The sequence below is a fragment of the Phocoena sinus genome, chromosome 1, assembly GCF_008692025.1.
Source record: "Phocoena sinus isolate mPhoSin1 chromosome 1, mPhoSin1.pri, whole genome shotgun sequence".
NCBI lineage: Eukaryota > Metazoa > Chordata > Mammalia > Artiodactyla > Phocoenidae > Phocoena > Phocoena sinus.
This window is the reverse complement of record NC_045763.1, coordinates 123,187,526-123,214,679: the sequence shown is the minus strand read 5'-3', so window position 1 is coordinate 123,214,679 and position 27,154 is coordinate 123,187,526. Positions and strand designations below refer to the sequence as shown.

At 47.0% G+C, this 27,154-nt stretch overlaps 1 protein-coding gene across 2 annotated transcripts in view; it reads right to left on the bottom strand.

Moving 5' to 3' along the window:
* Window positions 1–568: 568 nt before the first annotated feature.
* UCK2 (uridine-cytidine kinase 2) overlaps window positions 569–27,154 on the bottom strand; it is a 71,532-nt gene continuing 44,946 nt past the window's right edge. For both annotated transcript variants that reach the window (XM_032652137.1, XM_032652145.1), the window contains exons 2-7: window positions 19,078–19,237; window positions 18,152–18,248; window positions 11,313–11,455; window positions 5,250–5,347; window positions 2,721–2,769; window positions 569–1,354 (exon numbers count right to left, since the gene is read on the bottom strand). In XM_032652137.1, coding sequence (XP_032508028.1) covers window positions 1,215–1,354; window positions 2,721–2,769; window positions 5,250–5,347; window positions 11,313–11,455; window positions 18,152–18,248; window positions 19,078–19,237 — 687 coding nt within the window. In that variant the 3' untranslated portion in view covers window positions 569–1,214. The remainder of the gene's footprint in view (window positions 1,355–2,720; window positions 2,770–5,249; window positions 5,348–11,312; window positions 11,456–18,151; window positions 18,249–19,077; window positions 19,238–27,154) is intronic.

The window sequence follows — 27,154 nt, the reverse complement described above, 5'->3', positions numbered from 1 at the left end:
AACGCCACTCCCCTTCCCCGCCCCTCGTTTCCGGCAGCTGCCAAGTGACGCGGCAGCGTGGTAAATAAGTCAATCAATGTGGCTGTGATGCTGCCAGTGATGGTCCCCGTTATCCTCACCTCGCTGCAAATCCCCACGCCTCGGGGAACAAAAGCTACAGGCTCCCTACACGGCAGAGCTCTCTTGCCACCCTGTGAGGGGCAGGCTGCCAGCAGAGGCCCTCAACCGAAGCCCAGACTGCAAGGGTCCACTGTGCACTCCACAGCTTGGGGGACAGCCCAAGGAATCTCATGGGTGACTTCCCTGGGAGGCACCAGCATCTCAGACGATACGACAGGCATAGTCCCACTCCCTCCTTCCCCACTCAGTCAGGAAGCGACCCCGTCACATCCCCACCAGGGAAGGAGAGCGAGGCAGCTCTAGCTTTCGGAGAGACTGAGAAGCGGGTGAGTAAGGAAGGAAGTGTGGAGCTACCAGAGCAGCCTGAGGTGGGCAGGGGCAAGAAGAAAACGCAGAAGACTCGTTCCCCTCAGTGGGCCCCTTCCCTGAGTTTGAGTTTTGAGTTGAGGTCTAATTTCAACTCAAAAAAAAAAAAAAAAAAAAAAAGAAAAAGAAAAAGAAAAGAGGATCTCTCATTAACATTATCCTAAAGCTCCAGCACCAAGAAGGTGGCATCTGGCAGGGGAAGCGATCAAAAGTTCCAATCTCCACTTCCAACGAGACCCACAGACACTGAGAGCCGCGAGCCGTGAGCCTCCCTCCCAGATGCCTGAGCCTGCCCCACCTGGAACCCACCAGGCAACTTCCCTTTGGTGAAACTCCAGCTCCAGCCCCCAAAACACACTCAAGTACAGGCCCTCCTGCAGAATACTTACGGCAAACAGCTGTACAGTATTTGTACATTTACACAAAAATAGATCCTTTTCTATATATATATATATGTATGTATTTATAACTGGTTACACGTTGAAGTCATAATTAGGCATCACCAGTAGTAGTTGGCACAGTTTGTCATTTAAGCTCAGGGTCAAGTTCTGTTTCATTTCGCTGCTCCGAAGTACCAAAAAAAAAAAAAAAAAAAAAGGCATTTCATCTCCATGGTGTTTTCTTAAATACAGCAATGTCATAGGAAACCATATGTATAGATGCACAGTGCCTCCTGCCCCCTCCTCCTGTCCCTTGGAGATCGGGGCCAGGGTCTGAGGAGACGGGGGTCAGTGCGGCCGGCTGCTGGACTCCGAGGCCTGCCTCTTGCGTGAAGGGGTATAGCCATTGAGATAGCCGTTGGTCTGCCGTTTGGAGAGCCCTCCGTTCAGGATGTCCTGGATGTGCTGCACGATGAGGTTGATGGCCACTGTGGGGCAGAGACCAGAAGAGTGTTAGGGACACGGGGAGGGTGGGAGCACGTCTGTGGGGCTGTGTGTCTGTTTGGGTGGACGGCACTCAGGAACCAAAGGCTAAAAACTGTTCCAGGAAGCTGGCTCTGCTGCTTGCGAGCAGGTCACGCCACCTCCCCAAGCCTCCATCGGGGCTAATATGACCCCCGCAGGGGCATTCTCGGAGTAGGACAACGTAGAACAGGATCAGAGGCACGGACTGGATGAAAGCAATCGACCCAAATTCTGTAGACATGAGGTCTGGCCTTCGCTCTGACACCATCAGTTAGCTGTGAGACCCTTCCACTGGGTCCCCATCCCATGCAGCTCCCCATCCCAAGGACAGGGACCCCCACAGAAGGCCCTCTCCTCCAAAGGTCAAATGGGACTCTCTTTCCTTAGCCTTGGAAATAAATCATATGATTCAAGCAAATGATCAATGTTAACATCACCCAAAATGGGATAAACATCAAGTGCTCTCTGAGGTGATGCCCCAAGAACACCCCTCCCCCAGGGTATTCTCCAGACTATATAAGCTGAAGTTAATCATGGGGGCACAAAAGCAAACCCAAGCTGAGTGCCGTTCTACAAATCAATGGGCCTGTACTCCTCAAAAATGTCAGCGTCATAAAAAACAAAGAAAGGCTGAGGAAAGTTAAAGGAGATTAAGTCAATATTAATTGTCCTGGATGTGATGAGCGCACGGTGGCAATGTAAATGAAAACGGCCTTGTCCTTAAGAAATACACAGTGAAATTTTCACTGCTGTGACTAACTCCCAAAAGGCTCGGCAAAAATTTTACTTTTTAAACAGAGGAAAACTGAAATAAATGATAAAGAGAATGAGAAGACAGGGTATTCTCACAATTCAACTCTGCCCCACTATGCCTAGGTCCAGGGATAGTCCTACTTTCTAGACAAGTCAAAGCGAACGCATAAATGCACTAGCGGTAGAAATCCCTTTCCCTTTAGGAAAGGCTACCTTAGTGGCAGGTCATTCTAAATTAGATTAAGAAGGAAATCTACTTTTGCTAAAAAAATGGCCTCAGATACAAGGCAGCCAGGTATCATCACTGGGAATGACAGTAGAAGGTAATCTATTGCCCTCTGATTGTTGCCAGAGAAGCACAAGTTCACGCCTGTCCCCATTTACGTACACGCATATTCACAGGGGCCTGTCCCCGAGGCCAGATGCATAGGTATAAACACTTTTCTGGCTCACAGCAGCAGCCAGTGGCTCAACCACATCTATAGAGCCTTGTCTGGTTACCACATCCTACTCCAAAGTATAACTGACAAAGGGTAGAAGTTATGCCCCACGGGATGGCACCCCATGAGGACTCACCTAGATTATCTGCACCTCTAGGAATGATCACATCAGCATATTTCTTTGTCTGTGGAGAAAGATATTTACAATGCATTAAATGCATTACAATGCATTAAAGAGAGAAGCTGGACCAAACCCCTCTTCTAAGGGAATGTGGGGAAAGGGCCAGCCTTCTACCAATCCCAGAGAGCAGAAGCTTGTGGCTTTAAACAGAACACATTTTATCCACGTTATCTAATTTATAATAAATCGGCTTTTCCCTGAGTTCTCACTAGCATCTAACATTGTTTCAGCTTACAATCTGCACACAGAACGTGGTCTTTGAAACCAAATATATAATTGCCTCTTCACCACGAGGAAATCCATCAGTTAGTAAGACCAAACTTAAAGGGGAGCAATTCACCTTGGATTTCTATACACAGTTTATCTAGCACGAGGGTAAACCCAAAAAGAAGTAATCGCCATTGATGACCACTTTCCCTGGCTCTGTTATGACACAGCCTTAAAAAAAGGAAAGAAAAACAAGCCCACAGACTCTCTTTTTGTTTGTAAAGTTTACTGACATTTTGTGGACCATTTTACAAATAACTTGTGTCCTGGTGAGACCACATAAACGATGCCTTAGGACATGGGCATCTGTACTCCGTGCAGCTTCCACGCTACAACTGTTGAATTGCGACTGATGCCCAACTTGAACCAGGCCGACAATTTATCAGGCCCAAGTTCCTGGTTGACGTGGGAATGAGCTGCTTTTCCCTGAGCTGAGTGGCTGGACAGGAGGAACAGGTAGAACAACCTAGAAAATATTTACGTAAAATTCTGAGCTCCATTACAAATAAGTTAAACAGCAGAAAGTTGGCAGTAAACTCTAATGTATGTTCAGTAATCAGTTTACTTTGTATTCTTTTTTTTTTTTTTTCAGTACGTGGGCCTCTCACTGTTGTGGCCTCTCCCGTTGTGGAGCACAGGCTCCGGACACGCAGGCTCAGTGGCCATGGCTCACGGGCCCAGCCGCTCCGCAGCATGTGGGATCTTCTCTTCCCAGATTGGGGCACGAACCCGCGTCCCCTGCATCGGCAGACGGACCCTCAACCACTGCGCCACCAGGGAAGCCCTGTATTTTTATTATTAAGTTAAAAAGAGCAGGAGACGTCCTCAGATGGATGGATAGAATTTCACAGCTCCACAGCCAGTTCTGCCCTCTTCCCAGAAACCTAATCCTGTGACCCAATCCTCTCCAGGGGAATGAACAGGGCATCGGCGTTACTCAGTCTGACTCGAAGTCTGCCTGGTTCCAGGCTGAAACAAATGTCAAGTCTGTTTTGATGCAAAACCCACTAACAGACTTAAAGAAACAAAGAGGCCCCCCGGGGTGGGGGGGATGGGCAGGGGTGGGGTGCGGTGGATGAATTGGGAGATTGGGACTGACATATATACACTACCATGTGTAAAATAGAGAGCTAGTGGGAAGCTGCTGCATAGCACAGGGAGCTCAGCTCGCTGCTCTAGGTGGTGACCTAGATGGGAGGGATGGCAGGGATCTAAGAGGGAGGGGATATAGGTACACGTATAGCTGATTCACTTCATTGTACAGCAGAAACTAACACAACATTGTAAGGCAATTATACTCCAATAAAAATGAAAAAAGAAAGACGGTTTGGGATCATATTTTTCCATGGGAGGAAAAAGAAGTTAATTATTAGGCAAAGCAGAGAAATCCCCACACTCGGCCACACTCTACACCTCTCATCTCCCTGAAGGCATCACCCAAGACAAGACAAAGACCCAACCTCTCTCGCTTTCTCTCAGAACTTAACCCCACCACTCCAAACCTCATGTCCCTGAGGTCTTCCCTCAACGTTCGCAGGTCTTTCATGAAGAAGCTGGGGTGTCTCCTAGGCTGAGGGCTGATTCGCTAAAAGCTGAGAATTCCACCGTCCTCACCCTTCCTTCTCTGAAAGCCACCTCACTAGAGAGTTCCCAGCTGCCGTGGGGAGGCCTGACAGAGCCCGTGCTAGGGCAGTACAGAAGCCTGTTCCAATATGGCGAACCTCCCAAATGGGAACTTACACGGGGACCAACGACAAGCTCGAAACGGGGCTCAGATGTAGTGGCAGAAGAGATTCAGAAGGGAATACCTTGTAGCTGAGGCCTCCTACACCAGTACTCCAACCATCACAGACCTTCTGAAGACCCAAGTGGCTAAGTCTATCCTGGGATACTGATGCACCCTCGATAAAGGGTCTCACACCATGAGGTGGTCTCAAAGGTAGTCTCACACCATGAGCCTACCAAGCAAGAAGTGTACAGCTTGCTGGAATCAGACAGCAGGATCCTGAAGGGGTACCCCAGAAAAAGAGTGGCAGGACAGAGCTCTTGGAGAACACAGTGATAGGAAACAAAGCACCAAAGGCTGCCCTTTCTTGGGACTTGAGGATAGAGGAGGGAATGAGTGAAATCCCAGCCAGGGAGCTCAACTTACAGACCTTTATTTGTTTGATTACATTTTAAAGACTAAATTCAATGAAAAACAAGAACACAACTCACTGGCAAGCAGAATTCCTCAAAGGCAGGCTTGACGAATGTAATGTACTGAGATAAAATCTGCTCAAGGTCCCTCCCTCTTTCGCTGATGTCCCTTAATACTAGAAGAGAAGGAAAAACAAGAATCAAGAAAAGAGTGCATGAGTCAATACATGTCCGCCTTTCACGAGGCCGACCAGGATCACACAGGCTTCGCAATGACTCTGGATGATTCGCAATGACTCTGGATGATTCACAAGCCGGATGCCTAAGAGACTTGACCGAGAGCCAGTCAGCAGCCGCTTTGGGAAAAACAAGTTGCATTTTCACATCTTGCTACAGTCAAATCCAGCTATGCTCTCCAAAGCAAGAGGTTTTCCAGGAAAGGCCTATCGTCTTCTGGTTTCAAGCAACATTTGACCCAAATAAAACTTCATTGAGAACCCCAGAAAAAGGCAGGACAAACTCATAATAGGAAGTGGATCGGGCCCAGAGAGGTGGTGGGGCTTCCTGGAAAAGGGTGCGGGTTGCCCGGAGACTTCTCCTTTGCCCACCCTGATCCCGTGCCCTTACACTTACCTGTGTTCAGGGTGGCAACCCTCTGCTGATGTGCCACCTCCACCTGCCCGGCTCCCACCCACACTTGAGCCCCTACAGGGGGTAGAAGTGGGACAGAGGGCCCAGCTGTGGTCAGCCACTCCTGCCCACCTCAAGCACAGAGGTCTGCAAAGGGAAGACCTCTTAGTGAAAGATGAGAAAACCATGGTGTAAGAAACCATGGGCTGGAGCTGTGAAGCTGCCCAGATGGACCCAAACTCACCATCTTCTACCTTCTTCCTCCTGGGGGTGCTGTTATTCAGGGACTTGCAACAAACACTGCTTTTAATACAGTCTTTCATCAAAACACGGAAAAGTGTCCAGAATCCTTGTTCCGCCACTGTACACTAAGCTCCCTGGGCCTGAGTTTCTCCCAAACTCAGCAAGTGAGTTTGAGTTCCATAATCAAAAACAGCCCCTCCCTACAAATGTTTTCAATCTTGGCTATTAACCCTTTCCCTCCTACCCCAAAAGGGTATCAAATCCATCTACAGTCATTTGCAATGGGCTCTCAGCTCCCCTCAATCATTTCTCAGGTAATCGTTTCAGTGTGGGATGAAACTCTAAACAAACATAGGGAATACTTGTAAGTGAATTTCTGGAAAGCCACGTCTGTAAATAATTCTGTGTTTACGTGCAGGCATGCGCACAGGAACGCACGCACGTGGGGAAGGGCAGGTAACAGGGAGAGCCTGTGGTTTTGGTCCAGGCTGGCATGAAGTCTGCACGATCAGATGGCTAGAAAACTGTCAGGAAGACCCCATTCCAGAAACCCGGGTAACAAATATACTGCTGTCGCCACTGACTTCTCTACCAGCTCCTCAAATCACAAGGAGTTTTCCCCCCCGCATGAGCCCTGGCAATAAAACGGTTGGTTGGTCCCTAAATCGTCAGGATTTGCCTCACAAACCCTGCCGCCTGTGCACCCAGCCCAGCCAGGAAATGGTCTTCTCAGGCATTTGGACACAAGGCCCTGCTCCAGCTGCCACCGCCGCTGCTCTGCCAGGGACGCTCGGCCAAGTAGGAGCCCCAACAGGTGCCACGTGGCTCAGCCCCATGGGCCTCCAAGAGCTCGGGCACTCAGGCCAACGGGCCGAGCTCACCAAAACACACAGCCCATGCGGCCTCCAGCTCTTCACACGTCTCCAGATAAGGTCCAAAGAAAAAAAGAAGCCAGACCAAAAGGGTATCAGAGCTGGGGGGAAAAAAGCAAACACACGCCCGCACTTATTAAGCAGCTTTGACTCAAAAGCCCTGCAAATGCCTGATGCCGGGTTTGTTTCACAAGACGTGCATTTCACACAACTGCTGACAGCTTCAGCACTGTGGGAACCTCTGTCCTTCCCCCAGAACACAGACACACACACACACACACACACTCACTCCCCTTTCACATCGCTCTGCCACTGCCCTTGGCCCAGGCCTGCAGCTCTCTTGTGTCTTGCAGACCCGAGAGCATCACCTGTCATGTCACGGGAGACAGGAACGTACCAGGGAGAAAGCAGTGGACGCAGGTGAGTCACACCTGCGACCGCTGAAGCCCGAAGCCACTTCTTGCCCCATCAGCTACAGTGATGGGGGCAAAACTGACCCAGTTTGAATCCTGACCCCATTAGCTACTACCTCTGTGGCCTTAGACAAGTTACTTAACATCTTTGGAGCTCATTTTCCTTGACTGTAAAGCAGAGCCCATAATAGCAACTTTCTCACAAAGCGGTCACTTAGGAAGACAGGGAGATATCCATAAAACGCTTCAGCACCGTGGCTGGTACATGATGTGTATTCAACAAGCCTAAATTTCTATGAAGACAACAGGAACTGAGGAAGCTCCGGGAGGGGGATGGCTCCCTGAGACAGCAGACTGTCGTATCGGAAGGATGGGAACTGTGAACTCAGGTGAGCAGGCTGGACCCAGTGGGGGTGGGAGTCCCTCAGAGCAGCTGGGAAGGTGGGGTGGTGGTGCGGGGGGGGGCTGCAGTGCAGGAGGTGGAGGGCGGACACGTGGAAAGACAGGATGGAGAGGGAGAAACAGGAAGACAGGCAGGAGACATCCTCCAGCTTCCACCCTGGAAAAGGAGATGGCAGTGGGTCGGCACGTTGCCCAGACGCAAGGCTTCGCCCACCTCCGCTCCCAAGAGCCTTCCATCGAATTATTACCTTAAACAGACGGGCCCCCTCCTTAAGCCAAGGACAGCTCGGGGCCAGCCAGTTCACTGCAATGAAACGCCCTCCTCCTCAGTCAGGAAACGGGGCGAAGCCAACAACTAAGGCAGAACAAGGTCTTGGCACAAACCGGACACTCCAGGGACTTAAAACCAGCTTCCTTGTCATCACTCTGGCCTTGGCACATTTGCTGGGCTGAGATAGGCCCTCTCAGAGGGGCCTTGCAGGGTAAAGGGCAGGAAACGACAGGTCTACCCTTCCCTGCTTGGCCTCCACTCAGCCCTTCCCAATCAGCTAATGCTGCTTCACATCAGCCGAAGCTGAGAACCAAATGTAGAAGAGGACCCAGAATAAACACAATTCCTCCATGGCTGTCAATTCACTTTAAAAATTCGTTGAGGAGATGTGTTACTCTAGTAAAAGAACACACTGACTATGCCAAGGCTCACTGCAGCCCTAACTCCGTGTAAACTGGGCACAGAGAGCCATGGCGGGAGAGACGAGGGGTCAGCAGTCTCAGGGCCCCCGCCTCTCGTCTCCCCTGTCCCTAATTCAAGGGTTGGTTAAATGCATATAAGAGAGGGAAGGCAAAGGCAAGCTTTGCTGGGAGGAAACCAATTCCCTAGAAATACAAGGGGGTCCCTGGGAAGGAAGGAAGTCCTTCCGACTTCCAAGGCTATGAGACTTGATGCAGACCTCCCTCCCACATGAGGGTCAACCTGGAATGTGCCCAGGAGGATGTAACCCACAGACAGGTGAAATCGTAGCGCTCACTCAAGTCTCCAGGAATGTTCTTTTGCCCCACAGCTCCCGACTAACCCTCCCTCCCTCTCCCTTACCCACAAAGCACATGCCAGGCATGTATTTTGTCCTAGGTGGACAGAGAGTGAATGTGTAGAAACAGCTTTTGCTGAGAGTGACTAAGCAGTGGGTGACGTGACAAGACAGCGGAACGGAAAGAAGGCAGCGACCTGCCCCGGGGGCACCAGGGAAGGCAGGGGGTGAAGAGAACTGACCCTAAGAAATCCCCAGAGAAGGCCACCATCACCTCAGGTCTCTCCCCCATTTCACTTAAGGATCTCAGCACAAGAAAAGGAGGGAGAAGTTTCTGTTTAATCTACCCTAGGATTACTTGTTTGAATGAATCAGAGTCCAAGGATGTTGCCCCTCCACAAAACGCGGTTCTAATTTCCTATGCAATTTCTTGCACTCGCTCCACCCTCAGGCATCACTCCATCCCCTGGGATTTTAGTACCACCTGCTGGACTAATGATGCTACCAACCCAGGTGTCACCAGCTCCTCAGGACATGACTACTCAAGAGGTTCTGACAAGGCCTGAGAGAACACTTGGAAAACATAACATCATCATCTCAGGTGAAGCAGGTTTCTGATCTGTCACATGGGTATTTATCGACTAATGCCACCACCAGGCGTTTTACCTGCATTACCTCTGATCGGCACAACTATCCCAGGAGTACTAACTAATCCTTACATGATCAACCAATAGGAAAATAAGGTACAAAGAGATTAAAACATAATCTGGGGAAGAGATATGGGAACATATGTATATGTATAACTGATTCACTTTGTTATACAGCAGAAACTAACACACCATTGTAAAGCAATTATACCCCAATAAAGATGTAAAAAAACCAAAAAACAAACAAACAAAAAAACCCATAATCTGCCCAAGGTCACACATCTACTCAACGGTGAAACCAGGATTTAAATAATGTCCAGTTCATCTGACTCCAATTTTCCCCCCAGTGGTGCCTCCCAAATTTGGCAAGCTAATATGGACATCCGAGCAGATCAGCCTAGGTAGGACCTGGGTTTGTGGATGAAGGTGATAAACCAGACCCTGGGGCAGATGCATAAGCAATTGTCAGGCTCAAGCCTCAATTATCTGTCAAAAAATATCATGAAATTCTAACCTGGCCTGTGTAACCCTAAAAAACAGGCCTGTCTCCTTCATATTACCCATTTAAATAAAAAAACCCATGCCTGGGAGGTCACAAGAGGCACCAAAGTCACAAAGCTAGCAAGGGGCTCTGCTGGGACTAGAATTCTCCTTTTTTCCATCAGGTTACTCCCACTGCCCGACACCACCGGGGAGGGGAAGTACAGCTCCCCTGACTTAAAAGAGTGTGACTCCTATTACTTCTTAGGAGGGTAAAACCCAGGGAGTCATTTTTCTAGATTCTGCCATTTCCACTTATAGTTCTTGTGACAAGAGTACTGAACTGGATAAACTAAAAATCTGTTTCATGAACCGGAAAAGAGGAAACTTCACAGACTTTGAGGTCAGAAGGCTCTGGGCTGCAGCTTATGAAATTTGACTCTGCCAATGACTTGCTCTGCGACTAGGAGCTAACCCTGGCGTTTCCTGTGTCACTCCTCTTCTGCACGATGGGGACTCAAACCTTAAGTCAGCTTTCATCCCTCTCCTCAGTCACCCACACCCCGCTGCCTTGGCTGGGGTCCGGTCAGCTCTAACTCTGCTAGGAACCTTTCTCATCTCTCCCCAACTCTCCATTCCCCCTCACACCACCCACGGGCGACAGCCCTACCTGTTGCCCAGATCAGCAAGACAGTCCTAACAAGCCATGGTGTCTCTGTTTGCGGTATATGCCTTCCTGGGCTGCCTAGGCCATCACCCCGCCACATCCAAGTCCACAACCCACTTCCCCCACAAAGCCTCCCGAGCTCTCTGGCAGAAGCAAGCCCTCTGCTTCATGTCCCGCAGAGCTGAATTCACAGGCTCCGCTCTCCCACCAGCAAGCAGTTTGGTGTCTTCAGCACTCGTGGAAGGAAGGCCTGCAGAGATAACAACTGACTTTGCTCCCGAGCTGGGTGGACTGAGTGACCGAACCTCCACAGAACTTTCCGGAAAGCAAAGGGCGAAAGAAGCGGGCAGGTGGGACCAGCTGCCCAGAGTTGCAGGCAGAGGGTGTTCCTGTCCACCCCCCAGATGTCCTACAGTGAGTTCCCATCTTGATTATGACACCTGTGGGTAAATCATAAGGAACTGAGCACTTAACCAAACTTTTCCCCAGCAAAACCAAAACGTGAACTTCTTATGTCATCTCTGTGACCTCACAAGCTTTTTGTTATCTGAAACAGTAAGTGACTAATCCCTTCTCAAATGTCACCAAATGTTTGGGCAACAGGACATCCCTGGGGCTAGACTGACTCAGTTGGGCTGGGCTACGCAGCCACGAGGCAGCCACAAGGCTGCCTCAGGGAAGGCACGGACCCCAGAATCGGGGAGGGCAGGGGCCTGTCACAGGCGACCAACAGGGCCATCAGAGGCTTTTGGAACGCACCTCTGCGGGAGAGCCGGGTGTCCGCATCTGTGTCCACGAAAAGCTTCATCTGGAACAGGTCTCGCACTTCCTGGGAGTAGAAGGCCAGGATCCCTTCGAAGAGCACCACGTCTGCAGGGTAGACAGTAACCGTCTCCTCCTTCCTGCAAAGCACAGAGCAGATGATGGGCCGAGCCAGGTAGGGGGAGCCCAGGAGGAGGAAACAAGAGAAGTTTTCTGGGAGTCTGGGGTCCTAGCCCCTTGACTGAAAGGGCACTGAGAGCGTTTAGCTAACACAACCTTACAGAGACCTCAGACCACCACGGAAGACCCAAGAATGAGGGCCAGGACGGCTGCAGCAAAGTTCTCCTGTGACCAGTTCTTCTGAGCTTCCGCCATAAAGCAGATGGGTAGACATCCTTCTCCTTGGAATAAAAAACCTGCTGTTGGGACCTCCCTGGCAGTCCAGTGGTTAAGACTCTGCGCTTCCAATGCAGGACACGCAGGTTCGGTCCCTGGTCGGGGAACTAAGATCCCACATGCCACACAGCGCGGTCAAAAAAACAAAAAAAACCTGCTGTTGAATGAAGAATAAAGACAGACAAAAGAAGATGTGATCACTTTTTTTTTTCCCCCTCCGAAGGCGTCTCTAGGAATGCTCTCAGTCCTGGCATTTATGGAACCTAACACTCTGAACTTTCAAAAACAGAAACTCAGTTTTCTCCCAACAAGTCCACCCCCTCCCCCAGTGCTGAGGCAACTGGGAGGAAGAAGGAAGGGGCAGATGGAGGGAGGGGAAAAGAAAGCTTTAGGTAAGAGGGTGGGAAGGGGAAAGGATTTTTGTGGAAGGAAAGAGTCCCAGTCCTGCCAGGGTTGGCTCTGCCCAGCTCCTACAACTGTCTTCCTTATCAATAAAGCAGGGATGGGCTTCCCTGGTGGCGCAGTGGTTGAGAGTCCGCCTGCCAATGCAGGGGACACGGGCTCGTGCCCCGGTCCCGGAAGATCCCACATGCCGCGGAGCAGCTGGGCCCGTGAGCCATGGCCGCTGAGCCTGCGCGTCCAGAGCCTGTGCTCCGCAACGGGAGGGGCCACAACAGTGAAAGGCCCGCGTACCGCAAAATAAATAAATAAATAAATAAATAAAAATAAATAAAGCAGGGACATACATTACCTCATCCATCTCCCCACAGGATTGGGAAGCCCAAGGCAGATACTACTGTAAACACGACTTTTCAAAAGCCAGGGGAGTGAAACCAAATGGATAACTGGGGCCTGCTGGGGTCCAGCTCCGCCCTGTCTCAACTTTCACTGCAATCTTGTCTTTTGCTTCTTTCGGAAAACCACCTTGCACTTCACCTCAAAATTCACGAAAAGGGAAGTAATGACGCCACTGCAAGGTTTACCACTCACCCTAACTAGCAGACATTTGTGAGGAAACCACACAGTTATTTCAAAAGTTCCTTAAGATTATAGGTTTTATCTGTGCAAACACAGTGAAGTCAGCAGCAGCTGGCCACTAAGAAGGGACTTCCCTCCCAAAAACATGCTTTGATTCTTTATTGGCTCAGTCCCCTGGGTTCCTGTCTAAATTCTAAGGCAGCACTGTTGGAGCAACTACCAAGGTGGCAGAATATGGAGCATGAAAGACAGCAGAAAAGCACCAGGTTAGTGCAATTAGGAGACTCTCTAGGATGGCGGTATTAACTCTGGATGCACACAGAATCATCTGAGGAGCTTTTAAAAATATTTATACCTGGACCCTACTCCCCTGGGGCTCTGACTTCATTAGTCTGGGGTGGAGCTAGAGCATCCATATTTTTTAAAAGCTCCCCAGGTATTTCTTTTCTTTTTTTTTTTCTTTTAAAGTCATAAACTTTATTTACTTAACAGCAGAGGTTTGAAGTATATTGAGCGGATAAAAATACCAGGAGAAACTGCATCCACGTTGGTATTGGAGAGACGCCTAACTTTCTGTATTTTAGAAACTGACAGATGAAGTAGCAATAAAGAAGGAAATGGAAAGTATGAATAACACAATTAGCAACCATGTATGTGTTTGTGCGTGCACACAACTTTGTACAAAACTTTGAAATACAACTGCAGCAGGCACAAAAATTAACTGTTAGGCCACAATGGAATATTAACCAATTCCAAAGAGTAGAACTCACTTGTGTATTTCTTTTTATTTATCCTGCTTGGGAATTTGTTGCGTTTCTTGAATCTATGGATTTAGTGAGTTTCATTAGTTCTAGGGAAAATTAAGTTACTGTCTCTTCAGATATTGCCTTTATTTTCTTTCCTTTCCTCCTGACTAAATATTTTTCAGGTCTTTTCACTGTCTTTTATGTCTCTTAGTCTCTTTTCTGGTTTTTTTCTGTCTTCTTCTTTCCTTAATGCGTTAATGAATGAGTTCTTCAGATCAATCCCCTAGTGTTTGAATTGGGTTTTTTTAGGTCCATTTTGCTGCTAAATATGTCTACTGAGTTTTAAAAATGTGCCGTTGTGTTTTCCATTTCTAGAAGCAATGTTTGTTCTTTTTCCATATTTGATACATTATTTTCAATTTTTTCTTTTTTAAAAATATTTACGTTTTCTTCTCCCAGTTTCATTGAGATATAATTGACATAAAGCACTGTGTAAGTTTAAGGTGTACAACATAATGATTTGACTTACATACATCATGAAATGATTACCACAATAATGGTAATAATGTTCGGTGAACATCTGTCATCTCATATAAATGAAATATTTAAAGAAACATTAAAAGAAATATTAAAGAAATAGAAAACTTTTTTTGTGAAGGAACTCAGGATTTAGTCTCTTAACTTCCATATATAACGTACAACAGTGATTATCTTTATCATGTTGTACGTTACATCCCTAGTACTTATTTATCTTATAAGTAGAGTATGTACCTTTTGACTATCTAGTTCTCCCTCCCCCTGCAAGCCCATCTCCCCATTTCCCCACCTCCCCAAACTCCCCACACTGGTATCAATAAGTTTGATTTCTTTTTCTATGAATTTGTTTTCTGAAGTACAATTGACATGCAATACTACGTTAGTTGCTGGTACACAACACAGTGATTTCATATTTCTATACATTTCCAAATCATTACCATGCTAAGTCTAGTTGTCATCTGTCACCATACAAAGATATTACATTATTATTATTGAGTATATTCCCCACACCGTACACTTCATACCTGTGATTCATTTATCTCGTAGCTGGAAGTCTGTACCTCCTAATCTCCCTCACCATTTCTTCTTCCCTTACCCCCTTCCCCTCTGGCAACCACCCGTTTGTTCTCTGTATCTATGACGCTGTTTCTGTTTTCTTGTTTGTTCATTTGTTTTTAGATTCCACATAATACATGAAATCATACAGTATTTGTCTTTCTCTGTCTAACTGATTTCACTTAGCATAATACCCTCTAAGTCCACCCACATTGTCGCAAATGACAAGATTTCAGCCCTTTTTTAAAAAAGCTCCCAGGTATGTCTACTGTGCAGCCAGGGTTGAGACACGCCAACCCTAGAAGAATGTCAGGTACTGGAAAACAGGGTGCTCATTGTGGTTTAGGATAAGGAACCAAACTGGGCAGAGTTCAGAAGCAAGATGGATAGAAAAAAGGATCAATGAGTGAGTGAAATAATGAGTCACTCTAGGCAGCTGCCCTGGGCCAAGAAGAGGGCAGAAAGGCTCTGCTGGGAAACAAAACATGTGTGTGGGATTCCTAGGGTTCCATCTGGAATACACAGAGTGAGTGCAATGACCGTGCTAATGTACCCAGACTGACACTGTCTGGCAGTGCTGATCAGCTTGCCTAACTGATAAACACTAAAAAGGAACAGGTGGTTTTCCAACTCAACGGTCATGCCTCTTCAATCCTGGGACAGTAAGGAGAACCAAACTGCCTGCTCTGTGGGTGGTGCCCCCAAAAGTTGAAATCAATCACTTCCCAAGTCCACATGTAGGTCTAGGTGGGAGAAAATTTAGAAATAGCCTAGAGCTAAAAACAACATTTATTGAGCACCTACTAGCCCAGGATGTGCCAGGAACCTATGGTGCAATATTCTGTTTAGGAGTTTAGAGATGGGCTGGGAGGTTCACATAAACCTGGAGTATTAGAGCATTTGGGATTACCAAATTTGGGATTACCTAGCCCAACCTTCTCATTTGACAATCATTCCTTACGATAAAGAAGGGGAAGACCAGAGAAAGGTATTTACAGAGAATAGGTGACTTCTCAGTTGTAGCCCAACATGTGTTTGTGGTCACCATGAAAGACCCATGGCTGGGATGGGATCAGTTAACCCTGGACAGCTGGGTCCCTCACAAGTGGCTCTTAAGAGTTGGCGGGGACTGCTTGTGGTCTTAGGTGGTCACAAAGCTTCATGCAAGAGATGGGCTCTGGGCCACTAAAGAACAGGATTTTAAAATAAAAAGTATGAGAGGGGAATCTGGAGAAAAAAGTGAAACACATCTGGACGGGCAACTCTGCAGGGTTTTTTTTTGTTAATACGTGAACTTGATGGAGCTCGTGCTGCACAAGGTACTCATCTTCACCCCCTGCCCCCCGACTACACTGGTCAGGCCCTGACTCCTGCGAACTGTCCTCACTCCACTCCCTTCCATCGGGCCTGTATCAGTCTCTCACCTGGGCCACTCCAAGGGCTTCCTAAACAGCACTGTGAATCCTCGTTCCTGCCACAAAACTGACCTCTCCATTCCTATATAACTGCCATCTATTGCTCCCTACTGCCAACATGTTTGTCTTCTGGCCCTGGGATCCATCCATGGTCCTTCCTGATCTGAGGCCTGCCTGCCTCCCCACCTCCCGCCGCTCCTCCCACACACTGACCCCCATCCCTCCACACCTAACCTACTGCAATCCCCCACCAAGCTGGCCCCTGAAATGCCTACCTACCCATCACCTTGGAAATCCCTTTCCCAACAGCTTCTCATGCATGCTTTCCAATGCACAGCTTAAATATCATCTCCTTTACACAACCTGCGCTAAATACTCCAGCCCTTCCTCCCTCCTACTGCTCCACATCCCCTTGCCTCAGTCGTCAGGCTGCACTGTAATTCTGTAGCAGTACCCTGCCCAGGACCTGAGAGGTGGTAGGCTAGACTGTCTCTTGTCAACTTGACATCACCACCACTCCCCCAAGGCTAGAAACTACAATTCCCAGAATCCCTTTCCCTACATGGTCCCAGCTACTTTGCCAATGGGAAACTCAGAAGATGAAAGTGATTACCACAACACTGTAAATCAACTATACTTGAATGAAATAAAGGTTTAAAATTAAATTTAAAAAGAAGATGAAAGTGAAACAAAATCTGTAATTTTTAGGAGACCATAATAGCTAGACAAGGAAACTGCAGACACTCCATAAGTTCCCATTCAGAGGCTGTGGGCCCGGATGGATGCAGCGGATTCCTGGACTTTGCATGAACCTAGCTTCTTCTCCAGATGGCAGCTTAGGCTGCCATCACCGGGGACGAATTTCTCTGATTCTCCGGCTGCGGCCTCCCAGATCTTTGCTCTCCCAGCCCCCTCGTTATTCATGTTAGCTCCAGTTCCCTATTCTAAGCGCCCCTTTATTCCTGCATAGCCTGGAGAGCTTTGATATAGGACGCATATCTTGTTCTCTGAATGTCCTGCACAGCGGAATGGGGTCCATAGTAGGAAGTACTTCAAGAGCTACTGGTGAGGGATGAAGGTGAGAACCAAAGCAGCCCGGCTTTCCATCACAATGTGCTCTTTTCTCCTCCTCCAACCCAATCTTTGCCACACCCTCAAGTTCTGAGAAAGTTCATGAGAAGAGCACAGAACATGTGAGCTAACTGCATTAAAGGCTGAGATGTGTCCTAAAGGAACACACAGGGAGATGAAGATTGGGCTTTGAATTATAGAAACATTTGGTAGTAAACATTTGGTAGTAGAAACATTTTAATGATAGAAACATTTGTTTTTAATTATAGAAATATTTGGTATGAAATCTAACTTCCCATTTTTAAAAAATCAACTCAAAAGAGAGTGGGATAAAGAAACCAAGAAGGAAAATGAAAAGTGGGAGGGAGAAACTTTCAAAAGATCCCAGAGCTAAAAACAACACTTACTGAGCCACTACTAAGGAGCTACACGTGATGTGACACAACATTTACGAGTGTCGAATGTGCCTGGGAGGTCCCCCGAAGGAGACAGAGCAAAGAGCTCTGTGTAGCTCTGAAAGAGCTTGGGGTCTGGCTAGCAGGAGGGAAGTCCTCCAGAAGCCCCTTCCCACCACTCAAGAGGGAAGGAGGCTGTGATGGAGGTCAAGCCACTCTGCTATTCTATTAGGAGCATGAGAATCGACAAATGGAAAGGACAGGTCTGACGTGATTGAGAAGCTCTCTGGTGGGTCTAGTCTTTGGTGACCCCAGTGCCCTCAAACCTCCCCACACAGCTCGATCCCAAGTAAACCAGGAGAGTAGAAAGAACAGCTGCTTTTCTTCTTCTTCCTGTTTTTCCTCTACCATACCCCCTTGCATTTGTTCCAGGAACAACAGCTTGGGCACGTGGATGAGGACGAATGTGCAGTCCCTCACCTGAGTCCAAATTCACAAATCTATCCCTTCAGAGTTAACAAAGCTTGATGATCACGATGGGACTGTTCCAGGAAGCACCTGGATGAATTCCTGACCCCGTGCACCTACAGGCATGCTGACGCCACCGCCCTGTCACTGACAGGCTGCACTGGGCACCAGACACATGGGGGTGGGGGGTGGGGGGCCGTGAAGAAGCCTGGAACTTCTGGGGACCCTCTGGGGAGCAACAGGTAACAATCCCCAGCCCAGAGCAGCTCACTTACCGGGAATGGGAGACAAAGTCATACACAGGAATCTGGACTGTTTTCCCTTCGGTGATTTCTTTGAGTGTCTTGAAGATGAGTTCATTGTCAAAGGCATCTGAAGGAAATCAAACTATTAAGATGTTTCTTAATTGTAAAATGATTTCTCCTATAGTGATGAACAGGGCATCCCTATAAACCTATTATTTCACATACGTGTATCACACCCTAGAGAAGCAACCCCTCCCCACAAAAAAGCCAGATTTCTACCTAAAGCAGAATGCGAATTCCCTGCATCTCAAACCAAAGTGTATAAATGAGTTCTGAAAAGTGGATTCTTTTTTTTTTTGGCTTGCCATTCCGTCTCTGGCTTCAGACACCTCTGTCCTCTCTCTAAATCCAGCAGCATGCGATAACCTGGAAAGCATACTCACAACTAGGGCACTGCAGCAGGCACCACACCAAGTTTTGACTCTCACAGTTATAAGAACTCCAAACCAGCTAAAGGGGCAGTGTGCTCATCTGGGACTGTCAGGGCCAAAAACACTCAGGCAGCCATCCTGGACCCTCCACCCCACTCTCTGCCAGTCGGTGAGTTTAACACACGAGCCATGTACGCGCACGTGCTGGGTGCTGGCGGGAGGGTGTGACACAGGCTGCTGCAGAGCAGGAGGCGGGAGAACCAGCTGTGTGTGCGCTAGCCTGTGTCTGGCCCACCCTGAGTAATAGGCTTCTCAAGAGTCACCCTTGTTCAGACACAGATTCGATCAGTATTTAAGGCGCCAAGCACCAGAGGATGCGTTGCAAAGTGCTTCTTTCCTATAAGCCCCACCGCAACCCCGCAAGGTACCTAACAGTCCTCCATTTTATGGATGGGAAACAGAGAGGTTAAGTAACTTCTTCAACCAATCCCCCCCCACAGACGCCCCTTCAATGCCCCGACTCACCCGGGTGATCAAAATTGAACTGGCCCTTCAAGGCTTTGGCCTTCTGCTCTGAAGTGAGGACACGGTAGAAGCTATCCTGGCTCAGGATGACCACCTGCTTCTGGCGATAATCCACCTCATTCTGTCCCAGGAGCTGAACAATCTTAGCACAAACGGAAGACTGTAAGGAAAGAAGGGAACACCACGGAATAAGGGAGGTCCAGTCACTGAGCTGATGTGTGCGCCCTGAGCAAGGCGGCCTTTGGAAAGAAGAACCCAAAGGCTACCATATCTTGGATGATGCATTAGGGGAAGGGAGGAAACGTCTGCTGAGAAGGAATTCGGGGGCCCCAAAAGTCTCTTCCTCTCTTTCCTTAACACAATTTACTACGCTCAGGTATCCACAGTGAAGGCAGGGGAAGGAGGGCCGTAATCTCTAACTCCTCTTCCATAAAGCCTTCCCCAAAGCTACTAATAAAAGGTGACACTATTTTATTCTTCCTTGCTGGCACCCTGGTATAGATACACAAAAAAGACAGCAGAAAGTGGGGAAAGGGCACGCTGAGGCTGTGCTGATGGGCCAAAGGGCCTCTGGGTCATGAAGTGACTGGGCATTTGCTAGACATCTCACAGCCCCTGCACATCTCTTTATGTCAAAGAATCTCATAGCAGAGAGCTTGGCTGGTTGGCAGTAAGGCCAAGGTCATGGCTTCCATCCTACTTCTGTTGGTTTCTTTTGCTCTGGTCCAGAGCCGTGGACATCATCGCCCTCATAGTACCCCAGACAGCCTTGTCACAGATGTGTGCCCCCGCTTTCAGAGCTGGAGACATAAACATCACCAATACCTGAAACAACCTAGGGGTATCCCAACTAAGAGTAGGGACGCCAGTTCCAGATGAACTCAAACCTACATGCTTTGTATTGTGTTGCTAGTAATACACATATCTGACTCCTTTTCTCTCCAGTAACATGCGCTCTTTGTAAAAGGAAAAGTATAAAACCAAGTGCATTCCAAAGAATGAGATAGTGAAAGATTGTATTTACCAAATAACTCTTTTCTTTTTTTTCATTTGATACAAAGATTAATTGAAAAATAAGAATGTCTACATTACAAAACCTCTAGAAGCTGTAACTCAAGCCCCCTATGGAACTGGTTGACCTAATTACAAGCGATGAAAAAATGAGCAGTTAGAGGTATCTTGGGCTCAGCCTTAGAAGTCTTACTATTGAACTTATTTTACCAACTGATTTTACAGGGAAAAACCAGGAAACTTTCAGAAGTTCTTATGAAGAATGTATTTGATTTGTCCAAGCATAAGGAGAACTGGTCATTCCTGTTGTACTAGCCAGTGCAAACTAAAACTATTTTGAATTATACTCCAATAAAGTTGTTTAAAAAAAACTATTTTGCACAATATGTCCTGTTGTACACGTGGTGAAACACACTGCCATATTATAAGGATCTGTGGGGGAATTTTTTTTTTTTTTTTTTTTTGCGGTACGCGGGCCTCTCACTGTTGTGGCCTCTCCCATTGTAGAGCACAGGCTCCGGACGCGCAGGCTCAGCGGCCATGGCTCACGGGCCTAGCTGCTCCGCAGCATGTGGGATCTTCCCGGACCGGGGCACGAACCCGTGTCCCCTGCATCGGCAGGCGGACTCTCAACCACTGCGCCACCAGGGAAGCCCGGGGAAAAATATTTTGACTCAACTGTTAATTATTAGAAAATTATTTTACTTTTATGACACTTTTGCATATTAACACACAAAAAAGCATTTAAAACTACTTAGGATTTTTGGAACTACAGATGTGCCAAAAGAAAGAGAAAAAAAAAGAATCACAGGAAGGTATAAAGCTTGCACATGACTTAAACTACATTCAAAAATGAAAATGCTACAACAGAATCAAAGGTTCTATGCAACCAAAACCTCGTTAAGTTTTTAAACATGTATAAGCCCATAATTTCCTTTTCCTAGCTCAAGGCTATGAGAGGGCAACTTTTATACCTGCAGCCTTCACTAGTAGATAGAACTCCTTCCAGAAGTCCAAAGAACAAAAATGAAAAGAGGGATTCATGGACCCAGATATATATAATCTATCAGGTTAGTCAAATAACGGTATTTTTTTATTTGTAGCTAAAACACATTAAATGTGTGTTTTTTTAAGAAGAATGGTAATCCCACCACTGCCAGAAAAGTATATAAGGAAGTTACACTACTTAATTTCACAGATAAACCATCATTTCCCTTAACCCAGGCACAACCTAGGACAGAACCTATCCAATGGCCAATAAAATTGGTTAATGAACATACAATAGGTACAATTCTAGAACGTTAGTGCTCATCACACTCTCTAACAAGAGTAAGGATGGCTGGGGAATTTCCTGGTGGTCCAGTAGTTAGGACTCAGCGCTTTCACTACCGGGGCCTGGGTTCGATCCCTGGTTGGGGAACTAAGATCCTGAAAGCCACGTGGCGTGGCCAAAACAAAGCAAACGAACAAACAAAAAAGAGGGTAAAGATGGCTGTTTTGTTGGTCCACAGCTGCTTGTCTCAGCTCTATGTTTTCAAGGACTGAGCTGGTGATCGTTCTTTCCACAAACATACCACCACCAACAACTGCTAACATTTTAACTGATTATTGGTTAGGTGTCAGGCCCTAGGCCAAGTGCTCCATTACAGCTACCCCCAGAAAGTCACAAGCGTTACCCTTCACAGATGTGGACACCAAATTAAAGGACTTGGCTACAGTCATACAATCCTGGTTCCTTTCCTCTTCAACTTAAAAGTAGTCAGGGACTTCCCTGGTGGCACAGTGGTTAAGAATCCGCCTGCCAATGCAGGGGACACGGGTTTGATCCCTGGTCCGGGAAGATCCCACATGCCGTGGAGCAACTAAGCCCGTGAGTCACAACTACAGAGCCTGTGCTCTAGAGCCTGTGAGCCACAACTACTGACCCGCGTGCCACAACTACTGAAGCCCGTGTGCCTAAAGCCCATGCTCTGCAACAAGAGAAGCCACCACAATGAGAAGCCCACATGCGCAATGAAGAGTAGCTCCCACTCACCACAACTAGAGAAAGCCTACGCGCAACAACAAAGACCCAATGCAGCCCAAAATAAATATAAATAAAATAGATAAATTTATTTTTTTTAAAAAAGTAGTCAGAAGTGGGGGGTGGGATAAATTTGGAGTTTGGGATTAACATATATACACTACTACACATAAAAGAGACAAATGACAAGGATTTACTGTATAGCACAAGCAACTATATATATTCAATACCTTGTAATACCTATAATGGAAAAGAATCTGAAAAATAGATATAGATATATGTATAAGTGAATCACTTTGCTGCACACCTGGAACTAACACGACACTGTAAGTCCACTATGCTTCAAAAAAAAAAAAAAGGTAGTCAGAAGTTCCAAGCCGAAGAAACCCTTTTATCACTCAGGAGATAAACACCATTGCATGAACAAACAAAGAAACACTTGCCTCTAGGTTAATTTAGATTTTTCTAGTATTTTCTTCTTTCTGGAACTTGTTAAAACTGTTAAATCTGGGCGACAGATACTTGGGGAGGGGTTCATTGCCTCTACTGGTGCTTAGGTTTGAATCTTCACACAGTCAGAAAGAAGAAGTCCTACAGAGGATGTCTGCAATGAGTGAATGTTTTTTTCCTTACTGAAGGCCCTCCTTCACTTTAATTTCCCTTTTCTCTAACCCTACCCTTTTCAAAAGGATGAAATGGAGGTGCAAGGTGTCTTGTTCCCTCAAGAAAGGAAGTAAGTCACTAATGACTATGGTTTGAGGAGAAGGTAGGCAATCCTGAGCTTGTAGAATGCTAAAGATGGGAGAGAGCGCAATTGCTGTGGTGAGCTAAGACTTATTAAATAATTATAGTCACAAAACCACAAGTACCATATGATCCCACTCAGGAGGTCTGTAGAGTAGTCAAACTCATAGAAACAGGAGGTAGAATGGAGGTTGCCAGGGGCTGGGGGAGGCAGGGTAGTGGGGAGCCGTGTTACGGATATAGTTTCAGTGTTACGTGATGAAAAAGTTCTGGAGATTGGGTGTCCAGCAATGTGAATATACTTAACACTACTGAAACGTACACTTAAACATGGTTTAAGATGGTAAATTTTATGTTATGTATATTTTACCACAATTAAAAATAATAATAATTATTATAAGAAGAGTCCACATTTAAGGGGCAGTTTCTTGCTATGTGCTGATACTGGGCGCAACATTTTTAAATCATCCCATTTACTTATTACAACCTTGTATGCTGGCCATTATTATTATACCCACTCTACTTACGGTGAAGCCTGAGGTGAAGTGACTTGCCCAAGTCAAGTGGCAGTGGAGCCAGGATTCCAACGCGAGGAGTCCAACCCCAGAGCCCACCCTCCTTCCAGCTGCACCTCCCAGGCAAACTGGTACCACCCGTGAGGCTGGAGGTAAACTCAGTTTTGCATGGTATCTCCACATGTAGCACGATGTATCCAGAATGTCTTCTGTCCCTGCCACTTCTACTACACTATTTTAAAAGAAGAGGGGGTGGGGGACAGGACACACAGCGACAAGCCAGCTAGGGTTGCTGTGTGAATACAAAGTTAAGATCATTGAGGTTAGCTTTAGAAAAGGAAAAAGAAAAATCATATAGAAGACTCAGGGAAGGTCATTTACAATTTCTTCACTCCTGTGCCATTTTGAAGATATTATCTCAATTCTTTTATGACAAGATACTATTTTATCTTTTTTTTTCCTTAATGAGAAAACTGAGGCTTAGAGATTTCATTCAAGCTGAATGGCTTGCTCAAGGTCATGGAGCCGAATCTCAAGCCACAGATCTTCTAACAGCAAAGGCACAATTCTTTTCACTATTCCAAACTGAAGCAGCTTTGGCATCATCCCCACTACTCTATAAATTTACTCCACTTCCAGAGAGCAGGGAGGGAACTGGTTAGAAACGTAATACTGTTTTGTCCCACTGTATCATTAAAGTCAACTTTCATAGAATTTCACGTGACTCAAGGCAGGCAAGTGATTTGTATATCAAAAAGGAGCTAAAAGTACACACACACACACACACACACACACACACACACACACGCACACGCAAGGTATTTGGAACCTAAATTTGGATTATACTCAACAAATCCAGCTGTTCAGAGCCAGAAATTTGGAGGGCCCAGAAAATTCTCTGAAGAAAAATCTGTAGGACTAAATCTCACAAACCACTACAGTGATGGAGAACAACTCACAGTGACTTTAAGATTCCTTCCCACATTGTAATTCCGAGAACATGCCAACACTGGACTTCATCATTAGGCCAGTCCACCAGATGTGCTAACCAATATGGCGGACTCCCTTCTCGGGGACACTTCCCATTGCTTTAGGAAGTACAGCAATTCTCTAAATTGATTCTCACATAGGAGGTGGCTCAGACAGCCTAGACACCATCTTAGTGTGCCATTTCTAGTGTGTGTATGTCTTCCAAGATCTTCCTTTAGATCCTCTTGTCCAATCCCAATATTGCCAAATGAGGAAAACAAACGAAACAAACAGAGCACGTGAGCTCTGGTGGCCTCTTTGTTGGGTGAACCACCAACCACCCCAACACATAACCTGGATGGAGCCCAAGCTGGTCAGCTCAGAGCAACATAGCTCAGCCCTACAGAGGGCTTCAGGCTGGGTGTGTCCCCAGGGGACGGGGTTGGCATCTCTCACGTGCAACCTTACAGAAGAGTACAGGCTGAGGGCTATGCTGCCCAACATGCAAGAATCGCATCAAGCTGTCTGTCCTGCTCAGAGTGAGCTGCTTCATTATCAGAGGGAGCGCTGCTGAGATGGAGGAAAACCTAGCAACCACACAGCCCGCAGCTTAAAATAGTCAGCCAGCTCCAGGTGAGGCACCTGACTCATCACGCCCTCCCCACCCTTCAGAATGGGTTGTGGCCATCAGTTAACACCTGCCCTGAAGGCACCACCCAGCAGCTAAGAATGCAAGAAGGCCAGACGCTTAGCCTCCTCAGGCAGGAAGACCCCGTCTAACTCCGTCACTCTGGGACTGTGTACAAGTCACCTCGATAACTCTTAAAAGTAGCTTTCCCTGTCACTATCATCAAGTAAGAAACACACCACTGGAACTTCCCTGGTGGCGCAGTGGTTAAGAATCCGCCTGCCAATGCAGGGGACATGGGTTCAAGCCCTGGGGTCCAGGAAGATCCCACATGCCGCGGAGCAACTAAGCCCAGCCCGTGCGCCATAACTACTGAGCCTGCGCTCTAGAGCCCACGAGCCACAACTACTGAAGCCTGCGCGCCTAGAGCCCGTGCTCTGTAACGAGAGAAGCCACCGCAATGAGAAGTCTGCACACTGCAACGAAGACCCAACACAGCCCAAAATAAATTAATTAATTTAAAAAAAAGAAGAGAGAAAGAAAAAAGAAACACACCACTACCTTATATGGTGCTCAGCACGGCCCCCAGACATTACATCACACCTTTGGGGGCTGGGGTTGCTCCCCGTGCAGCTCAGAAACTCTAATTTACAAGTATGAGAAAACCAAAGACCCAGTAATTTGCCCTGAGACAGAAGAGAGCTCAAATCTGCTGACTCAATTCCTGGTTAAGCCAACTATATGGAAGCAATAGGGAGGTGTCACTCAATGCTTCCCCGGGAATATCTGTAAGGCCAAGCAGCCTTGGGTCCATAGATGACCTCAGAACCCATACACTGCTAAACGGGTTCTCCTACAATACCACCACCACACACACACACACACACACACACACACAAATAAATAAGATCTAAATCAGAAACTCACTAAGTTGTTAAGTAATAAAAAGGGTCTTAGACATCAAGAGGTAGCCACAGATCAATCCAATCACTAACAGGCGTTGGTGAGCATAGCTACCTTACAATAACTAAGAGTTCCTGGAACACAGGAACCAGTTATGACTCAGCTCAGCTTTTATTCCCAGGGCGTGGCAGACCTTGGCACCTGGGGGGCTCACTCAGATGTGGTTAAATAGATGACCACAGGAAATGTCTGAATTGATAGCCCAACAGTTTTCTTTTTTCTTCAGACCTGGAATTTCAAAAATATACTTTGCCCTACTCATCCTTAGCATCAGCCTTGATTCTAAAGCATATCACATACTCAGGTAGAGACAACTAGCTGTGTACCCAAATCTCAGCCCCCGAGTTTTAGCTGCGCACATGACTACATTTCCCAGCCTCCCTTACAGCTTGTGATTGTACTAAGTTCTGACCAATTAGACCAATTGTGAAATGGAAGCTTCTAGAATCTCCTAAAAGGATAAGGGTCCCCTTTTGACTCTCTCCTTTCTGTTGGCTGGAATGAAAACTTGATGGCTGGAGCTCAGGCAGCCACACTGTAGGATTGATATCATGCTAACTAAGGGTAGTGAAGCCCCTAAATAAAGGAGCCACAAACTCAAAGGATCATAGAACTAAGATAGGAATGAGGTAAATTATCTTGTTTAAACCCTGTTGTTTGAAGTCTTCTGTCTCTTTCAACTTAAATAATCCTAACGTCAACACCCACATACCCAGTATACCTTAGTTGTAAGTGTCCTCTTGAAAGCTGCAATAATTCTCCTGTCCTGGGCCAAGAGGCTGCCTTATTCATCACAGGCGCCACAAGCGTCCCCTCAGCCAAGCAATTTCTTTGAGTTTTAAAAGGTGAGGTGAGGAACATTTTGCCTGGACCAATGTCCCCAGACCCCTGGGGACCTCTGTGCCACCTGCCAGCCTCTCTCTCTGTATTTACCTTGATGTGTCAGAGTGGAGTTAAACATCCTCCCCATCTTTTAGCACATTACTTGTGCTGCAAGCCAAGCACTCCATAGAGGAAGCTGAAGCTGGGAGGGGGAAACCAGACTATAAACAGCACTAGATGAAAACGCCCCACAATGGAAGCTCTCAGTTGTGTGTGTGTGTGTGTGTGTGTGTGTGTGTGTGTGTGTGTGTGTGTGTGTGTTTAAATTGGAGTATAATTGCTTTATGATGTTGTATTAGTTTCTGCGGTACAACGAAATGAATCAGCTATATGTATACATAT